The 20,178-nt window shown below is 41.0% G+C and overlaps 1 protein-coding gene and 1 long non-coding RNA gene across 4 annotated transcripts; one reads left to right on the top strand and one right to left on the bottom strand.

Annotated features, from left to right (window-relative positions):
• Positions 1–550: 550 nt before the first annotated feature.
• On the bottom strand, positions 551–14,203 carry HSPA14 (heat shock protein family A (Hsp70) member 14). Of its 3 annotated transcripts, none has more exons than XR_012658659.1 (14): positions 14,118–14,200; positions 13,907–13,987; positions 13,737–13,819; positions 12,617–12,665; positions 11,722–11,815; positions 11,514–11,604; positions 10,236–10,340; positions 9,292–9,453; positions 8,280–8,435; positions 6,893–6,995; positions 4,430–4,645; positions 3,861–3,985; positions 2,816–2,886; positions 551–1,235 (listed from the first exon to the last, which is right to left on the bottom strand). XR_012658659.1 is itself a non-coding variant. In XM_075081541.1 (14 exons), the coding sequence occupies exons 1-14, from the start codon at positions 14,172–14,174 to the stop codon at positions 1,157–1,159; spliced, it is 1,521 nt and encodes a 506-aa protein (XP_074937642.1). In that variant the 5' UTR covers positions 14,175–14,203; the 3' UTR covers positions 551–1,156. The 3 variants fall into 3 exon arrangements, 2 of the variants coding, with proteins under 2 accessions (XP_074937642.1, XP_074937643.1); XM_075081541.1 differs by having other exon boundaries at positions 3,861–4,034; positions 14,118–14,203; XM_075081542.1 differs by having other exon boundaries at positions 3,861–4,034; positions 6,893–6,959.
• A 166-nt stretch (positions 14,204–14,369) lies between these two features.
• Positions 14,370–19,970, top strand: LOC142051877 (uncharacterized). The gene is made up of 4 exons (XR_012658660.1): positions 14,370–14,424; positions 16,083–16,205; positions 16,296–16,390; positions 17,932–19,970. It is a non-coding gene; the product is annotated as an uncharacterized LOC142051877 (long non-coding RNA).
• The last annotated feature ends 208 nt before the right edge of the window (positions 19,971–20,178 follow it).

Below are 20,178 nucleotides of genomic sequence, written 5' to 3' on the forward strand. Positions count from 1 at the left end.
GAAGTTTTCACACAGGAACTGATAAACTACTTATTTTCCAGAGATCAAAGACCAGGGACTCTTCCCAGCACTTCCTCCTCTACTGAAGCCTCGCAAGTTCAAACCCCCTCTCTAGGCTGCTAAGCCAGACAATACAGACATTTTTATTCGGAATGCAGTAAGATTTCTATCTATACTATGCAGTACCTATTGCTTTTGTGGTGTAGGAAGAATATCAAAATACACATTCTGCAAACAGAAGACCATTTGGGAAGCCTATAGAAAAACAGTTTATTGAACACAGGTCTCTGCAAATCCAGACAGGCAGCCCATGCTGTAGTTTCCGTCTCTAATTTTGAGGCATCACTGTGAATGTTTTACAACGCAACATCTGGCCCTCGGGGCTGAGCTGCTGCCCTTTAAGTGCACATTAAATCCTGTAACCACACCTGCCTGCTGTGTCTTATTACTCCCCTACATAAAACAGAAAAAGCTGCCAGGTAATATCCAAACAAATCTGTAATGACATACAAATTAGAGCAGTGCTACACAGAATGGAAGAACCAGGATCTGCATAAAAAACCCCATATTTTATTAATGACATAAATAAGCACATATAATCCTTACACACATTTTTCAGGTAACACCACAAAACCATCTTACAGTGACCCCAGAAAAAAGACCATCCTGCCCAAGAGGCCAGCACAAATGGGCATCACCTCCACAGTTTCAGGCAACATCAAGACCAGGCAGGATTTCAGTACAGTTTGGTACAGTTATTAGAGAGTGGATTTTCACCAGTCTAGCTCTTGCTTGTTCAATGCTACACTGTTGAAGCCACAGATATAGTGGTTGAAGGACTACATGACCTATTAGTCCAAGGAAAAATCTTTATACTATGTGACATGCTTGCTGTTGAACTACAGGCATGAGCATTTGCCCTTTGCATTTTTTATATCAGGTGCTGATAATTCAATGCTCTGCTGTCTGCATGTCTTGATTAACATTTCGCACCATGCTTTCCACTCCAAACAGACTTGGTGGCAAATTAACATTTTACATCAGTTTATTACAGTCCTCTAAGAATCATTAAAGACATCTCAGAGTCACCACTTTGACTTTTCTGCCAACAAGAGAAAAAAAAATCAGCTTAGAAAAATGTTGCCTTTCAAAAGGACTATGATGCCACTTCCACAGTGATGATTTCACACTTTCCAGTATCTTGATCTGTGCAGGTAACATGCAAGGACCCATCCCTAGATAAAAGAAAGATATGTTTTAGGACTATCTCAACACAGCACTTGGTATGTTACTGCACATTCCAGAGAAGATAAACAATAGTCTTCACACAGATGAAAAGGAAGAAAGATGTGCATCAAAATATCCAGGGGAAAACATGCTTCAGAGATTAAATTGATTTATTAATTTAAGTTTTAGTTTGAGTATTTAGATATGCACTTCTTGCTCTCCATTAAAGCATGCATCTTCTCCATCTATGGTGGAACAGATTCAGGAATGTGTTTAAATATTGTAACTAAGTTTATTTAGTACAGATTTGTAATATCATGTGCAGTAATATTATTCAGAATATTCATCTTCAGAGCTCTGAGTAACAGCAACCAACAGATAAGCACGTCTTCTCAAAGCACAAGAACTTGACTTTTTAAAAGTATTAGTAGTCTTTAAATACCAAAGATCTCCTTTGAGGAAGAAAACCTTAATTTTCAAAATCCAAGAATTAGAGACAACACTGAATCCTGCTTCACCTAGACATACAACAGCCACACTTAATATCTGGATAGAAACAGATGCGTTCCAGTGAATGTTCCCTAACCTTTTTCATGTAAATGTTACTAAAACCCCTTTGAAATAATACAGGTTTTCTGCACTACACAGTTGCATATAACCCCTAAGATGTTTTTCTTATCAATGCTAAGTGCAAACCTGTGTGCTAACAAGGTCTTTTAGGTGAAGTCTATTCATAGAGCATTAATACACCTTATAGTTAACATAAGAAAATGAAGTACTGCGAACTGAAATAGCAAGTAGGGATTTAGTTTTTGAGAAACATCCAGACAACTTCCATATTATTTAGAAAAGCAATATGAACTTCAGGGCAGTCCTCAGAAGACAAACATACTTTGACTACTTAGAATTCCACCATCTGATATCTTCATAAACTATTTAGACTATTTCAAATGAGCCCAAGCACTCCTATTAAGACCTAAGAAAGAAATTTCTTCAAAGCCATGTTATCCCCATACCCCACCATGCCATAAGATACTTCATGTTTTCCCATAATGAACAGGTAATTCTGTAAGAAGTAGATGTATGAAGCCCGATTTCCTGTGGCAATGTATTTCATGGTTAACAATGCTGTCTCTGGAAGGACAGAGCCACAGGTTTTCATCACCAAAGCTGCATATGAGAAGTCCTTCATGGATTCCTTTGCCACTAATAAAGACGAATTCTACTTCAGTTTTTCCTAAGAGTGTGGGCATTCAACAGAACTCCCTGAGCCCTTCCATGGGAAATCTGAGATCCTGACTGCTCTCAAGCATGGTTAAACTGATAACCAGTTCAAAAGTTGCTAAAAATCTTCTATACAACTGTGTTAAGTTTTATTTCTTTAGGAATCAAACAATGAAAGCACAGAAAGTACTGCATAAAAACCACATTCCTGCAGAATTTACCCCTGCTAGGACACAGCCCTGTAAACAATAAGATGCTGAAATTTCTCAACCGAAAATTAAATATGCTGTAACAGGAATAAAGACTGCTTGTCAGAAGTGTGACACAGCAAATTAAACAGCAAAACAATAAATATTTTGGGTACCTTTTCATAGTGAGTACAGTCAGTATATCATGTAGGCCATCCTCCTTTTTATCTAAATCCTGGAGTACAATCTATTAAAAAAAAAATGATGTTAACTGATAAAATTCTCTATATCCTTGCACAGCAGTTTAATGGAAGTGACACAATAGCTAAGGTGTGCAATCCATTCTGTTTAGCATCTCATACTAGTAATTCAACACCAAAGCATGCCCTAGGGGGCATCATTCATCTGTAGTGCACACCTATGCATTTTTAGCTATTTGCAGTACTGTTTCAGGGTCTGTCACGAAGATACCTGGAGTACCTGCAACTCCCACAGACTACAGTAGGAGGCGAGCATGTTCCTTTACTCAGGATCAGTTTTGTAATTATTAGCTAACATCCCTTTCCTGGCCCCTTAAAGATCTTTGGCAGGACCAAGGTGGAATAACAATTTTCTCAAGTATTCTATTTCAGCCACATCTGCCCCCTCCCTGATGCTTTAAGTGCACCAAAGCCAGCGTAAGCACATCACCACTGTTTCAAGCAAGCCGTGTTCTCTCAATAGGTTGACTCCTGAGTAATATCTTTATATCGGGTGAGGATTTAACCGTATCATCTCACCACTGAAAAATAAAATGCGGTTATTTAATACAAAGATCCTGTCCAATCTAGGAAGATCAAAAAGTAATCACCAGTACACACACTAGCTACATCATTACCTCCAGCAGTTTTATTTCTAAAATGTTGGACATCTGCGTACTACTGGAATGACTGTTTGTCATCTCTCATCCCAAGTGGGCTTACTACAGTAGTTCCAAACGTCAAACCCTGCCAGCCATTTAGACATGCAAAAGTGAAATTTCAATTTCTTTAAGTGCTTCAATATTTCATAACTCATTTATAGAAGAATGCTGAAAGACCATTTCCAAAGACATGCATGTCATTCTGATTTTGTAACAAGAAGTTTTGGTAGGGGTGGGATTGATTTTCGTTTTACACCCCCGCCCTCCATTTCATTTCCAAGCGGTTGATTTTTAAAGCGCATATGAACATATATACTCACCTGTGCAAATTTATCTTCTTCATTCATGGGACTGTTCCCCAATGACTCGTACAGTTCAAGGCATACAGAAGATGTGTTTCCAGGAGCATGCAGGGTGTGCTGTCTTCGAGCTGGTAATGGTGTCCCTGATGGAAATAGCACTGTGAATTTGTCAGCCCCTGACTCGTCTACTCCCTTTAAAAAGAAAAAAAAAAGTTCATTCCTTTCTCTAAGTACTTTGGTGAGCTGGAAGTGTTACAACAGTGCTCCATGAGAAAAGAAATCCAAGATTCATTCTCTCTGCCACATCTACCATTACAGCAAGTAAAAAAAAAGTTATGTTCCTATAAACAAATGAAAAAGCCCAGCTATTACAACATGTCAAAGACACAATCTACCTTCTCTTCAAATCAAGCAGTTCTTCCTGTCAATTTTTTATCAATAAACCCGAGTTACTGCTTACTGCTGATCTACAGCCAATCTGTAAAACTGATAATAAAACAATACTGTTTCTCTAACATCATTCATAAGTAGTGCTGTATATTCACTGCAGCAGTAAAATTTTTTAAGTTAAATAATTTTAGCCTTACCTTAAGAAGAATATCTTTGGCGGAACATTCGATAAAGAGTGCTTCTTCTTCTAACACAGGATTCTCTTTCCCTAGCAGAATTCCTGCCTCTATGGCTGCACCAATGGGAATAACTTCATCTGGAGGAATTGAGTTCAGTAGTTCCACAGTGGGGAAAATGTCTTTGATCAGCTGCTGTAGCTTCGGGATTCGAGCAGACCCACCACACAGAACTACCTGGAAAACATGCCTTAATGATTTCAAATCTTTCCTCTGACAGGTAAAACAGACAGGTCACAACCTGCAACACAGAAATACAAACTGCTCTGGGATATTTCATCATCTGTAGTTATTGAAATAAAAATTGATGCTGTCTTTGCTTGACCTCTATTATTTTTGATTTTGAAATTCAAGGAAATACCTTGCACATTTGAAACAGTTATCTTGCAAAAAGTGTTTCTTATAGTAAGCATCAGCTCAATGAAGTAACATTTTAAAAACTGAGGAATTTGTCACAAAATAATGTCAGGTTGGAAGGGAGCTCTTGGAGGTCATCTAGTCCAACCTCCTGCCCAGAACAGGTCCAGTTACAATCAGGACCTTACCGCCATGGTTATAGACTCCAGAGGCTACGTAGGCCCTTGTTTCGGTGTTTGATCACCCTCACATTACAAATTCTTTTCTTGGCATCTAAAATTTCTCCACGTTGTAACTTGTGCTGCTTACCACTCACCCTTCCATCATGCACCTACAGGAAGGAGTAAGTCAGGTTTTGTCTCATGTATGCCTTCCTATCAGGTAACTGTAGGCAGCACTAAGTCTCCCTGAGCTTTTCTTACAGGTGAGCAAACCCAGACTGGCTCCAGTAGGCCAGCACCTTTCATCCCCTGTGAAGCCCCAAAATGAGTTTGTATCCAGACACTGTCCAAGTGCCAAAGCGGGAAAGACTTTCCTACACCCATGGCTACACCCTTGCTGTTACAGCCCAGCATGCAATCAGCACCTTTGCTGCAGAGGCACGTGGTTCACTGCTATTAATCTTACTGTCTATTAGAAACCCTATGTCTTTTCCTGCAAAGCTGCTTTTTATCAACTGCTAGCCTGTCCTGCTGCACAGGATTGTTCCACCCCAGACTCTGCATTTGCCTTTGCTGATCTTTGTGATATTCTCCTCCATTGCGCTACATGATCATTGTAGGTCCCTTCCAACTCAGATATTCTATTCTATTACATATATTTCTCTCACCTGTTTCAACCCCTCTGACTAGCAGCCTTGACCTACAGAGGTATTGCTTGCTCCCCTCATTTTGGTACTGTCTGCAAACGTGCAGAGAGCACATGCTACCCCATCATCCATGTTATTAATATAGGCATTAAATGGTATTAGCCCCAGTATCAAATCCTGAGGGACGTCACTGACAACCAGCAGTCACTTACTGATCTTGTGCAAGAAAAAAACCCCTTAAAACCCTTCTCTTATTACAGCAGCTTTGTTGAGCTCAACCAGATCTCTAAACAAAGCTAACTCCCACTTTTCTTCATTTAAAACATAAGAGTTGTAAATTAGGCCCATTTATTTTTTACATTTAAACTGCCCTCACCCTCCCTCCCCCCCCCCCAAAAAAACCCAAACCATTAAGGCCCAAGAGGACAGCACACTGGGCCACTTAAATACTGCCACCAGAAACCAAGAGATGTTCTCTGAACAATGGCCTAGGATCCTTCATTATCCTACAAGTGAAACTCATACGTGACACAGCAAACACTAATGATGAGTCTGAAATACATCAGGTATCATTAAAAGCATCAGGTAACTTTTGCTGCAGGAGTTATGTGCCAATTCCATCAGCAATAAATACAGCACTATTTGCTACACACAGGTGCACAGGGGTTGAGATGAAGTTACTCTTATATCAAAGCAAAAAAGACACCTGAATGAAACTAGTAGTGTTTCCTACTTTATTCACCATCTTTGGCATTAAAACACTCTATGGTTTGGCATCTAACATGTTCCTAAGTTTTTTAAGCTAACAAGGAAGAACACAGGCGCCAAGCAGACACCAAGTAATTTGTTCAACTCCTAAGACAAAAGAAGTCTAAACTTGGGCTTTCTTCAGAAGTGTCAGCAAGCCCTACTTGGAGCTCAGTGAAGGCAGAAGGAAGTCTATGTACTGAACTTAAAGGAGGCACTCCTCAGCTCTACCGAGAGTTATACAAACACACCAAATGGAGATAAATCCTCTACGATTCATTCAATATACAGCAGTAAGAACACCTTGCTAACTCTGACTCTACCTTACACTTAACTTCAGGTAACTGAAATCAAAGCAAAGACAGGAGTTCTAGAGATCTTGAGTTGGCTCTGAGCCAAATGCGCTTAAACACATCACAAAATAACCTCAGCTTTCAAGGAAAACAGGCCCCATAAATATTCTTCTTGTGGAGTTACAAAGCATACTACAGACAAATGACTTCTATTATTACCTTATTAATATCATCTGCTGTAAATCCAACTTGCTGCAAGAGCTTTTTAATTGCTTCTACACATTTACTAAAAAGTGAAGAACAGATAAGTTCAAACCTGGCTCTAGAAGGGGAAAAAAAAAGAGAATTCAAGAAGTGTCATCTCATGCATTAGAGACAAATACCTGAAATGGAAGAACAATCATTTTCAGAATATACTTTGGTTCTTTAGCTATAACTGGTACTAAGGGTTTGTTTGTTGGGGCTTTTTTTGTGTTGTTTTTTTTTTTCTTTTAGAAATCTTATCTCCCAGTTATTAATCTCAAAGAAGTGATTTTTGTTGTTGTGAAAATATCTGTGTTATTGATTTCATCATTAACACTTACAGGGAACGCACATTCATTCTTCTTCAGAGAAACGACAGGATTATTGTCTTGACTCATATGTGAAAAAGAAGGAAAAATCCTGGAACTGCTTCATCATCTTTAAAATGGAGACACAAAGACTCAAAAGTGCCTCTTGAATTTTCAGAGGCAAATCAAGCTGAGTCCTGGTTTGCACATAGAGAGGTAAGTACTCAAGCAAATTGAAAAACAAACTTGTGTTTGCTTAGGGCTCTTTCAAGCCTGAAGAGGAAGTTTGACTCTGTACAAACACAGCAAATCAAATTCTGCAATGCTAGTCCATGGGACTAGCATCGTTATCCAAAACTGGGCCAAACAAGTTACACAGCATTGCTTCTCACACGTGCAAACATACTGTGCCTTATTTTACTAAATCCAACTGCTGCAGCAGTGGATGCACAGTTCTGGAATAAAAAAGTCTATTTCATTTTGCTAAGGGTGCTGCTGACGGGAAGAGCAATCAAAATTAGCTAAACATCTCAATAAGAGATCATCCCAAGAGAGAAAAAGACAGAGGAGGACACAGCAGTGTGAACAAAGAGACAAAAACCATCTTTCTACGCCAGCTGTCAAATAGAGGCAACATCAAGACTTCCACGGCTCCTATCATACTGGACTTCATTTAGATGAAAGATGACCTTTGGACTCCAAGGAAAAACCAACAACAGAAAAAATAATAGGGAGAAACCTTGAGTAATTACAGTATCTGTTCCCCTTTCAGCAGCAACCTATGATGGGGTCTGCCTGGGCCTTTTAGCACTTTATTTTCTAACCGTTGGGGCAACATTGCTAGTGTAACCACCCTAACTCCTACAGATCACATCATAACAGAACCATCAACATGAAACAAAGCTGAAAGAAAGCAAGTTGGTCGTCTTACTTCCATTTCTAAAATTAATGCCACAAAAAAAACCCCCAAACATTACAGAACATCCTAAATACCACCTAGAAATATTTCAGGCATAGTTTTATCTAAAAAGCAGTAGCTTCAAGATTCATCTTACCTGGACACATTACAGTCAAAATCCAATCCATCATACAATGAGTCTACAAAACAGTTTGCACTTCCCAGGGTTGATAATGAGTGCTTTGCAACATCAGCGCTGTTCATTAACTTCATCATGGCTCTGGGATTTCCTCTGATATCATGTTTACAAGACCTACATTTAAAAAAGCAGAAGAGAGATCAGTTTAGAAATGCAGGCATTTGAGTGATAACACTAACTTTCTGGAAGGAAAACCAGGCTAAAGCTATTGAACTTCTTTTCTGTAGACATTTTAGTATTGTCTACAATGCCGCCATTGAAAGCTCGCAAAGAATTAAAGTGTCTATTTTGATTTCAACTAAAGAATATCATGTAGAGGCACCCTGAACTCGGGCATTAGCATTTATCATACAGCTTTAAGTCTTTCTGAACAGTTTCTCAGCTGAACAAATCCTGCAAGTGACTGCAAGGAACAGCAAGAAAAGGCCTGCAAGTTAACTGATTTTAACCACAGGTTAAGAAGAAAAAGAACACCAAACATTAACCATGTCAACAGAACAGTACTTTTCATCCAAAAAGCCTCCTCCTGTGACAGTATGCAACCAACCACCTCCGGATCACTACAGCTAATGGTAATGCATCTGTTTGCTTTTGTTCACGAGATGCCATGCCACACAGACTTCAGCCTGATGACCCAAGCCCCACCATGGTCCTTCATGCTGACATGAAAACCAAACAAAACCCACACCAGTGAATTCCCTGCCACCCCAAAAGCTTGTGACTGAAAGGATGTAAGCGGCCTGTAGTCACGTACATCGCCCAGAACACAGAACAGTTCATAGCTGAGTCCTTATAGTTTAACACTGACTTCGGGCAACATCTACCCAAAACCAAGTACTTCCCAGTCCCCCTCCTTAGCCCCCTATAAAGATACTGAAGGAACAGTGTGTTATTTGAGCTATTTCACTCGCAGACATCAGATAACAAGTTTCCTGTCCTAACAGCAACATGCTTGGAATTCAAAACTTACCTCTGGAATTCAGAGGCTAAGTGTTGCGCTAGAGCTTCTGTGAAGCAAACTCCACCGATGCTATCGTCTGTGTTTGTAGCAAGCACACGATATATTCCACTGTTTACTTCTATGACTGTGATAGAAAGCGATGTTCCACCAAGCTTATAAACCAGCACATTGCTGCCATGGTTAGAAAAAGTAGTATTAATAAGCCATCTAAAGTTACATTCCCTTTGACACACTTTCTAAAAAGACGACCACCATGTAACGTATTGCAGGTTTTAATTAGTTTTGTCAAGAGAATTTGCTTTGGGGTGTTTGTATTTAATGTATCTTAGTACCGCTGACTGCTTGACAACGTTCCCTAAAGAACAAAATTAGTCTCTCTCACACAGCAAGAGCAGCCATCATCTCTCCTATAACACAATTAAGAATCGATTAAATTCAAGATTATAAGCAAGAATGAGAAGGGTAAAAAATATAAACCAAGAAAAACAACAAGATGTCCGTTTGCGCCGACAGCGGTCTTTGCTATTTTGAAAACTTTGTGAATTATTTGAATATACATAAGTGAAACCCAATGCACCTCCTGAACCCAGGAACTCAGCTTTAGTTCTTCTACCATATGTAAAATGACCCCATCCCCCACAATTAAAAATCAGCTATGCCAAAATCTGTTCAAGAGATGCGTTTTTCTTCAAGCCAATCAGCTCATTAAAGAGCAAGACAGAACCAGGGACAAATCTTTAAAGACAATTCAAAAGAAAAAAAAAAGGGATTTAAACCAGTACGGATTTACAACTTCTAAATTGTTATTGGCCTTATTGAGACAAAAAAAGAACAAGCCTCAGATCATTAATTTTCTGTTGACTGCTAAGGCAGCACAGCATTCCCCCATTTAAGATTTCTGAGGATTTAAGTACAGCAGCTTAAATTTAAGAAGGGAAATATTACGATTTTACCTTTTCCCAGTGGGTGAATCTTGGCCAATTCCATAAGCCAGGAGAGCTGCAGACGGTTCATGAATTAATCTCATAACATTAAATCCAGCAGCTGCAGCTGCTTCCCTGTGATAAGGCATAACAGCATTTCATTTTACTTTAATGATTTCACCACAGTCACGCATGCTATTCAGATGAAATCTGAACTACGTATGTCACCAACTCAGAACTTGGTTACGGCATGGTATTAACAAAAAGCAGTGACTGGAAAAGAACGATACCAAGAAGTTCAGTTGCTACTTGTGTTCTTCAGGTAGCTGGATCTGCTGTGCTTATTGTCGAAAAACACACAGATGTATTGGCCTACACACATTACAAAGCCCAGCAAAACCCCCCTCAGCTACAAGATGAAAACCCCACCCTCAACCAAACTTGCTAACTTATCTTCAGGTGTGATATTAAAAGTTCTTGGCACATGATTTCACAGATATTGTACTAGGAAAATTGCTTTTACTTCCAAATCAAGTTACCACACCTCACTTCTAACATTCTCTTTGCATGTTTTCTTGAAACTTCAGTGCCCTGGGGCTGCCCTACAAGTCACTTCCTCCACTTTGAAGTTATTCTGAAACTTGTATGCCAGAGCAATAGAATGTTTCATTACATACTGCAAACACCCAGCTCACTTATGTTCTGTGACCAACTTTAAGTGTGCTTTAAGTATTTCACGACAGTTCAACATAAGGGCTCCCACATACCAGAAAACAGAAATAGATGCTGCCAGTTATGGGCATTTTAAAGCCTATTTAAGTTTTCATACAGAAGAACTTTCACAGCTACACATCCAAGTAGAATACTGGTACATATTCTATATCTGCTCTCTGATAAAACAGTCCTCAGTGAAGTCATGTAACACCATGTTGTTTGGTGAGTTCTGTTGTATGAAGGGATGGGAAATGACGGAAGAAGGCTGGGAAACTATTTGCATTTCAAAGCAGACACTGAAGATCCACTACAAATAACACATCTGAAATGACATTCTATCCTCAATGATACCACAATTTCCTCTCACTTCAGTTGATTCAGAATTTCATTTTGGTTACCACACTGAATCCCATTTAAGGTTTCTAAAGGCAGGATTTTTATCTCCTAGTTTCACATTTTTCCCAAATCAGATAGCATCCCAATGTCTTGGCTGACAGTTGCAAGCTGAAGTCCAGCAGGAGAATTCCCATTGCTGATCTGCCAGCTGGTCTGCTTTAGGCATGTTAAATAACAGAAAAATCTTAATGCTCTTACCCAAGGGCATTTTTCTGATTCTCTCCAAAATCAAATGGGACAGTGATAACAACGTCATTTACATCTGAACCCAATGCAGACTGAGCAGTTTCTGTTTATAAACATAGGCATAACATGTTGATTAAAAGCAAAACCACAACATACCACATCTTAAAAGTGAGGACAGCTTAAAAATCTAAAATATGTTATGATTTTACTTATTAAATACCTTTCATTTTACTGAAAATGAGTTTTGCCACATCTTCTGGGTTAATAAATTTATTATCTATTTCATACTGAAGTTTTCCATTCTTCTCAATTATCTGTAATCAAAACCAACACACCTTTGTTAGACATGCAACTTGGTTATTAGTAAAAGGTAACGTTTAATTTAGTTTCTGTTCAAGTAAAAACCATTACACTGTGTAAATACTTTCTGCGTTAGTTACAAGAGAATAAATGCGTCCGAGATGCTTATCAAAGATCACAAAAACCACCTGTATTATCCAACAGACATGACAGCAACATTCATACAGACTTAAAGACTCCAGACTTCTTCTATTAAAAATTTTTGCTCAGTACAAAAGCAATGTTTAAACAAAAGTGCTTGCCTGTTTACATTCCATAAGAAAACATAACAACTATCTACATAAGCCTGTCAATGCAAAAACCAAAGGAAAACTCATTCCTTCTTTAGGAATATATTTTCCAGGATAATTTCTCTCTCGTTTTGCAAAATGATTTCTAGTAACAGGCAGAGTATTATTTAAATTAAATAGTGAGATTAAATCAAATGTTATAACAAGATGCTGTAACCTGAGCATCTTCTCCCAGCGCTAAGAAACACCACAATGCTCTTACCCAAATATATTGAGAATCATCCCTTTTGAGAGTGCCCAAGAGATACATCTAATTTTTCTGCCAGACTTTATTACGATGGCAGATCTCAGAACACAGTGAAATTCTCTATAAGAGAAACATTCTATACAGCAGCAAATGGACCTCATGTAACGAGAGCTGATCACTACAAGAACACAGACATGGTGTGGCACAAACAACCCCAAGAAGAACAGCAGAAAGTGATACAAGTTATTCTGAGAACAAAAAAAATAGATTGTACTTACTGAACATTTGCTTTCTGCAATGTATTTCTCTGCCTGTGGGTCACCAGAGCTGTCCAGACAAATTCAAAATAACAAAGTAAATCAAACGTTCAAGGGTAATTGCACAAATTCATCTTGCTTATATTCCTTATAAGGTCTACAGCATATGAAGCTATACTTTAACCAAAATTTGTTTCCACTTTACAGACACATTTATACTGGAGAAGAAAAACCAACAGTTCCGACTGCTGGTGTCTTTCAATCCCCTTTCCCAAAACAACTGATAGAAAAAATACCTACTAGTTAGTGAAGGGGAAAACAAAAAAAACAACACACTGTTTTAACCTGTTATCCCCAATAGTTATAAAAGATTTTAGAGGCACTTTTTTTTCATATTGACTGAAATAAGGTGGCAGCAATAAGCTGACTATCCTCTGCTGACTATGTAAAGTTATGCATCCTAAAAGTGCTGATAAATACATCAGAATAGACACCATCTTGTCAACTCCTTTCAGTGAAGGAGCTCTAACACACAGCTCTGGTCATCACTGAAAAGTTTGTCACGTCTCTGATGTTGGACCTAATCCAGCACATTTAGTTCTAGTGTCACTGTAATGGCCAGTGTAAATCATCGCAGCTCCACTGGGAGTCACAACCGCCATTACGTCAGCATGCTCCGCGACTGTAATAAAAGGCGATGCAGAGTATCATGCAACTAAAACCAGAGTGGATTTTAGCCACAGTAAGACATCCAGGTAACGAGATGTTTTAGTTAAGAAACTAAGGTATATACCAAAAGCATATATGCAACTTGTTATTAAATTTGATGATTTTATTTCACAGACAAATTCAGGTATAAACTACTACACGCCTCTACTCATAGAATGAGATAGAGCATGTAATGAATATAATGAATGAATTAGATTCATTATATTACAAATTCATTCAAAGTAACGAATGAATTTGTCATATAACGACTTTTTAAGACGTAGCGCACCCTCCTGTCAATGCCAGGTTAACTTAACCACTATCACACAAGACTAAAAAGACTTCAGCACCAGTGCTGAGACTACATTTCACTGACCAGCTTTAACGGGGACAACCGCACGGCTCACCTTCCCTTTCACCCCTGCTCTCTTACCTCCGCCCGAGGATCTGCTTTACTTTCACTACAGTGTTTGAAATATTTCTGATCCTACTTTGCTTTGCAGCTAAGCCGACAACCTGAGTAAAGAACACAGAGGAAAAGGAGGTGAGCGACAGGCAGAGCCCCCCGCCCCCCCAGCACCCCCCGCAGAAGGAAAGCCTCACCTCCTCGCTTTCCGAGAACGCGACGACCGCAGGAGTTACCCTGTCCCCGGCATCGTTGGCCACCACGTCGGCGCGACCGTCCTGCGGAGAGAGGCGACCCCGTCAGCCACGCCCCGGGACGGGACACCCCTCGCCCCGCCAGGGCTCCGCTCCCTGCGCGACCCCGCGAGAGGACGGCGAAGCCCAAGCCCGGCTCCCCCCCGCCCCTCACCTTATAGACGGCGGCGCAGGCACAGGTAGCGCCCAGATGCACTCCGATGGCCGCCATCAGCCCCACGCGCCCCCGCCGCCCCACAATGCACCGCGCCAGCCCCGCTCCCAACCAATCTCGCGCTCCTCTTCTCACCGGCCGCCAATCAAAACCTCGCACCGCCCTCGCTCGCAAACCAATCGAGGAGAGGGGCGCTCGGGAGCGCGCCGTTGCCGGCTGAGCAGCCAATGAGAAAAATTGAGAGAGGGGCGTCATCAAGCGTGGCAACGGGGGCAGAGTCCGTGCGCGAGGCGCGGGCGGCTTGGCGGTGAGCGGCCGCTGCGGGGAGCGCGTGCGTCAGTTAGGCAGGGGGCGTCAGTCGGTCGGTCTGTCGGACGGAGGGCGTCGGGCGGAGGGTGTCATTCAGCCGGGAGGAAAGCATCAGTTGGGCACAGGGCTTCAGCCAGCCGGGAGAAGGGCATCCGTCAGGCGGAGGGCGTGAGGCGGAGCATGGGTCTGTGCGGGCTCCGGCCGCTTTGGCTGCGGGAGACTGAACCACTGAGAAAACAGAGGTGAACATGGAGACAGGCGAACGAAGCTATGCCGTACATGTGCTGGGGTGCGTGAGCTTGATGTCAGTGGCTGCTCTCATGGTTTAATTGCAGGCGATGAAGGACGTGGAGAGGGTGCAAATATTTTCCTAGCCAAGTGCTCTAGTCATTAGCGAAGCAGTCAGGCTGAAGCACTGGTTTTGCATAATCTAACCAGGCAGAACCGATGTCTGAAAGCAAAACTCAGTGTCTCGTTACGCTGCACTTCTGTTGGAGGAATCCATCTTAGCATTACCACAGGAAGGAAAAAAAAAAAAAGTGATTTCTAATCAATTGCTCAATTTAACATTGTTCACACAGAATTCACTTAATTGTGGCCAGAACTGTTGCTGTGCTGAAGGCTCCTCAGATCTCGTGTGGCCCTGTAGTGGGTGCAGCAAAGTTCTCCATGTGTCTTAATGGGGAGCAGGTCACCTCTATGCGGCACCTCACTAACGGAGACAGTGCTTCTGTAGGTTTGGGTGCTCATTTGCATCTCATTTGCATAGGGAGTCTTAAATGCCGTGCAGTCATCACACTGCATCATTCAGAAGTAAAGATTGTCCTTATCCTGGCTTTATATACCATATGCTGAAGGGTTAAAGGAATGAATCAAGATCATGTAGAGGTGAAAGGAGTTATCCAGAGTTACAGACGATTTTGTGTCCAAAAGTGGTCCTAGGCTTCTTAAATAACTGAACTATCTTCCTGTCAGTAACCGAGCTTGCTGAAGTCTGACCAAAAGCTGGAGCTGGGACTGCTGGCGGTATTGATAAACGTGAAACTTGCACAGCTGAAAACAATACCTTTGAAGCTTGTCCAAATTGTAGCTCCTTTCTGCCTCCTCTTATAAACAGAGGAACAAAAAGGGAAGGGTAGAAGTGAGTAGGAGAGACCTATGTGGACTGGAGAAAGGTATTGTAGAAGAAAACAATGACAGAAGCGATGCTTTTGTCAAAGGTAGAGATGGAGGGAGTCTGAGAAGAGACACTGAAGATAGGAGGGTAAAGGAGAACAAAAGCCCCTAATACAAAAACCATGCAAGAATAATTTCCTGTGCTTTCTCCCAAATCCTAATACCAGTTGCAGCATTTATGACAATAGACTGGTGTGTGTAATCTGTGCCTCAAAAAGTCCTTGTGGCCACACTGCTAACATCTCCTACACAACCAAGGGCATCCACAGTTATGTTCCAGTTGTTGTTATGCCTTGGACATACCAGGATGGACACACAGTTCTCCTTATCTTAACTAAAGCAGCTAATGCTCTTTCCAGGTGTAAGCAAACCTGAGCAGAAGCAGGCAAGAAATGCCTTGGCAGGGGTTTGCAGTGGCAAGTACTGTTTATTGCAAAGTGGAAAGCCCTTGCCTGCCTGTGCCCTTCCTATTTTTTCCAGTGGCACCCTCAGCTAATGAGCAGTTCTGCGGTTGTGCTGAGCTTGAGTGAGCTGAGAGATGGGGTGAACAACCCACTTCTAAATGAAAGCAGGAGAAGCTGCCCTGCTTGTTATGGCAGTCCTGTAAGTAAGTGAAAGCCTCCATGTGCTTGTTGTTCATTAAAGGTGGGGTTGAGGAGGCAAACACTGGTTCAAGTGGCAGTCTCGTTTCAGGATGCAAGAGAATTTAATCTTTCACACCTCTGGAAGAGGTATGCCTCTGAGTTGGAAGGAGGAGACAAATCCAGCCAAATCCTGCACATCTCCAGGTACCTACATCAAACAAACAAGCCCACCATCCTACCCCTACAGCAAACTTACCTCTGATTTAGCCAGGTACTCTGCATGAAACTCCTGGTATTATTCCCCAGATGACAAAGCAGTGGTACAAACCTTCACAGCATCAGAGCTGCCCCTTCTCTCCCAGTCTGTGGCACATCTCCTAGCTATCCAAAAACCAGACCAGCCACTGTCAGACCAGCTGTTAGCACAGTAAGAAGCTTGCCCAAGCTTCTTCTGTACCAAGAGCTTGCAGGCAGCCTGAGAGGCTTGAATGCAAAAAGAGATCCCCTGGCACTGTTTGTACCAGGCTGACTGCAGGAAAATTACAGAGATGGCAAAAAGGCAGTAATATCTGCTGAGATATTTAAAGTGGAAGCAAGCGTTTCTATTGAACAACAGACTCTTTTGTGACTGGTAAACAGTATATACTCTAAAATGTCCCTTGGGGTGAAGAAAGAAGGATGAGAGAACTTCTTTTAATTATCTTGTGCGTGTTCTGACTTAATTCTCAGGAAATTAAGTTCCAAGGAGGCTAGAGATGGTAGCTGCAGGACCGTGGCCTGTGATCGCCCCTGGCCTGGGGATGTGAGCAGAGGCAGCAGAGTCGATTCTCAGGGGAGCTGCAGGGGAGCTGGGCTGTGGGGGACCTGGACCGTGGTTCTCCCGGTGGCACTGCCCCCAGGCTTCAGAAGCAGTCCCTTCCTCAAGACAGTGTGAGACAGTTCTACTGGAGATGCTGACATCCTACTGATGGAAAACTTCTGTCCCTATCTCTTGCCTGCATAAAAGCATCAGTGAGATTTATTTATTTATTTATTTCCATAAGAAGAGGGTCTTCAAACTCATTGCCTAAATCCCTTGAAGTAACTACATCATCATCATTATTTATTGTGTTGCTTATTTGGGGCACAGGAATACATGCTGTTGGGAGGTCTGTCTCTATATCACCCCCGAAGTTGCCAGGTTTCGGTGGAGGCTGTAGGCTATTTCTGGGTTTGCTCTCACACTTGCCAGTCATTTCAAAAGGCACATCAGAAAGTTGATTTCAGTATCCTCATTGCTTCATAGTCACAGTACCTAAGTGATAGGGAGGAGGCATGTTCAGTTAGCAGATCAGATTAATTAAATACTTGTGTTAATTTTTAGTAAGCTGAACAGAATGTTTTTATAGGTGGAAGGTCAGGGCTGACTGCTCTGGAGTCTTCTCACAGCAGTCCAGAAACGAAGTCCATAGAAAGTTTTGGCAGGCAAACCTGTTGAAAAGCTGGTATTAATGCCTGTAGGTGGCATAAATGCAGCATGTAATCGCAATGCTACAACTCATCTGCAGCGTTTAGTCTGTTTGGCAGCTCAGTAGGTTTGCAGTAAAGCTAAAGCCAGATTTATTTACACCAGAGTGCTTATTAGAGAGTATCCCAAGATTTTTTTTATATTTTAGATGACATAAAGCATATTAAACATATATTTCTTTTTGCTTGTAAGTCAAGAATGTTAGTTTTCTTTCTCTTTTTTTTTTTTCTTGAAAAAGCTTTTGAGCGCGTGCAGAATAAACCATCCTTTATTGGACTCCACATCACAAACTTGAGTCTCAAAGTGGAAAAATCCGGTTTTCTTACAACCTGAAACAACCAAACTTCCAACCTGTACCTGGGGCATTGATCAGTGTTCACAGGAGGAGCTGCTGACCCACGCTGAAGCATCCCGAGGGAATCATACGATGACTCAAGCTGACGCCGCTTCTCTGAAAGCAACATTGCCCATATGAGCCTCTTCTAAGGTACTCCAGTACAGTTCTTCTCTGCCACCACTTCAGCCAATGTAAGGAGTAAGGAGGCACCAAAGGCTAGTTAAACACAGCAAACGTACTTCGTGTCTAGAACTGACAACTAGCACAAATCACCTTTGATAAGGTTTTGTTAGCTATCATGAAAATCAAATATGTATGATTTTCTTCAGAGTAACGATATGCATGTGCCACAGATAATTGCACGTATAGTCTGTGTTAATAAAACAAGAAATGTAATACTCTCATCACTGTTTTGAGGATTGCTGTATTAGGGACTATTATCTCGAGGCACATCTATGATGGTCATGGTTGGCTGAGCAACTCTCTTACTTTTGTCAAGTCTGAGAACTTTTATACGTACACACGAATGATTTTTGTTCCAAGGAAAATAATAGAAAAATCTTCAAATAACTTCTTTTTAAATTTTTGGCCTTCTTCCTCTCCAAGTTCTGTTTTTTTTCCATCTCCTAAATGATGTCAAATTCACTTTGCAGGAATGTTGAAATGCTTTAATAATAGATAGGAAGTGTACTGAGAACCTTGGCTGGAGGACTCTTTGTAAATATAAAATGTTATGGTTAATAATGCAGACCTAAGTTATGACATGAATTACAAGGGTGCCATGAGGCAATCCCAGAGCTTTCCAAGCAAGCTCCATGGTAAAATACGCCTGAAAATCACTTTTGTGCTCTTGGTAGAAAATCTTGTCTTCATTGGGCGCTGGCACAAAGTTTATACTCCGCAGGGCAAGTTCGTTACAAAACTGAGCGATGTTTAAACTAGAAGTTTGAGAAGAGACAACTACCAGAATAGGTTGTGATCAGCATCAGGTTAGTTGGTGACAGACGCCTTAACTTTAGGCAAGAACTGATTTAGGGGTGCGGGTGCCAGCATGAAACAAATTAATTCTGTGCACTGTCAGATATTTACTATGTGACCTTGAGGAAGTAATTTAATTTTACTGTTTCTTGAGTTCTTCATCTGAAAAGAAAAAAAAAAGAGTAGCATTGCATTCTCCCTTCCTCCCAAGGGTGTTATGAGGCTAACCACATTAATTAGTTGCCTGCTTAGAGGTGAGTGTAATAGCATGGAGTAGCTAGAACATAGCTCTTCCTTATCTCTGCTGACCAGTTCTGGTCAGTATCATGTCAACTAAATTGATTTTTGCAGAAGGTGATTAAACACAATTAAATATCCATGTTAAAACCAAAGCTAAGATTAGCTTTATTGAACTGACATCAAAGTGGTGATAGATTCAGAGCTCCTTTTATTAAAAAAGTGTTAATGGGATCCACACAGAGCTGACAGAACGATTTCCTTAACCACAAACCCACTGTTATCTATAAAGCTAAAAGATGAAATTAGAGTTCTGTTTTTAAACTACAGAGCAGTCTTTATTTTTTTTTTTTTAAGTGTTAATGATCCCTGTCTTTAGCTAACTTGTTAGCGTTCCTTTGGCAGCTTTACCACTTTCTGCTGTTCAGCTTAAGGTTTTTATTTTCTTGTTGCAGTATGTAAAGAATTTTTGGACAGATTTTACAATTCACTTAAAAGACATTCAGATTTTGCTGTGGACACCATAGCTGGTCAGCAGCTGCGGGGATGCAAAAGGAAAGAGCAGCATCTGGAACCATTCTCCTTTGTTTCAAGTTCTGAGAAAGTCCTAGTTAAATGACAGAATTTCTGTTCGATAAAAATCACTGTCCATCTGCACTCACGGGCATTCATTCAAATCCAGTAATGACAATAATAATGATAATTGTGAGGAACAGAGGACAATCCTGTGGAGGATCTGTGTTTAATTTTCAGCCTATATGGCTGCATGTTGTTGGATGGCCATTGGAATCAGCGGGACTCTTTCCAGCAGTTTCCCTGGTCATTGGCTGGGGCCCTAAACGGCCTATTACAACTGGGGAAAATTAACATAATTGTTGGCAGCTCATCATCTGATGACCGAATAGATACACTGAAATCCCCTTCTACTTTTCC

Source organism: Phalacrocorax aristotelis, chromosome 1 (genome assembly GCF_949628215.1).
Source record: "Phalacrocorax aristotelis chromosome 1, bGulAri2.1, whole genome shotgun sequence".
Taxonomy (NCBI): Eukaryota; Metazoa; Chordata; class Aves; order Suliformes; family Phalacrocoracidae; genus Phalacrocorax; species Phalacrocorax aristotelis.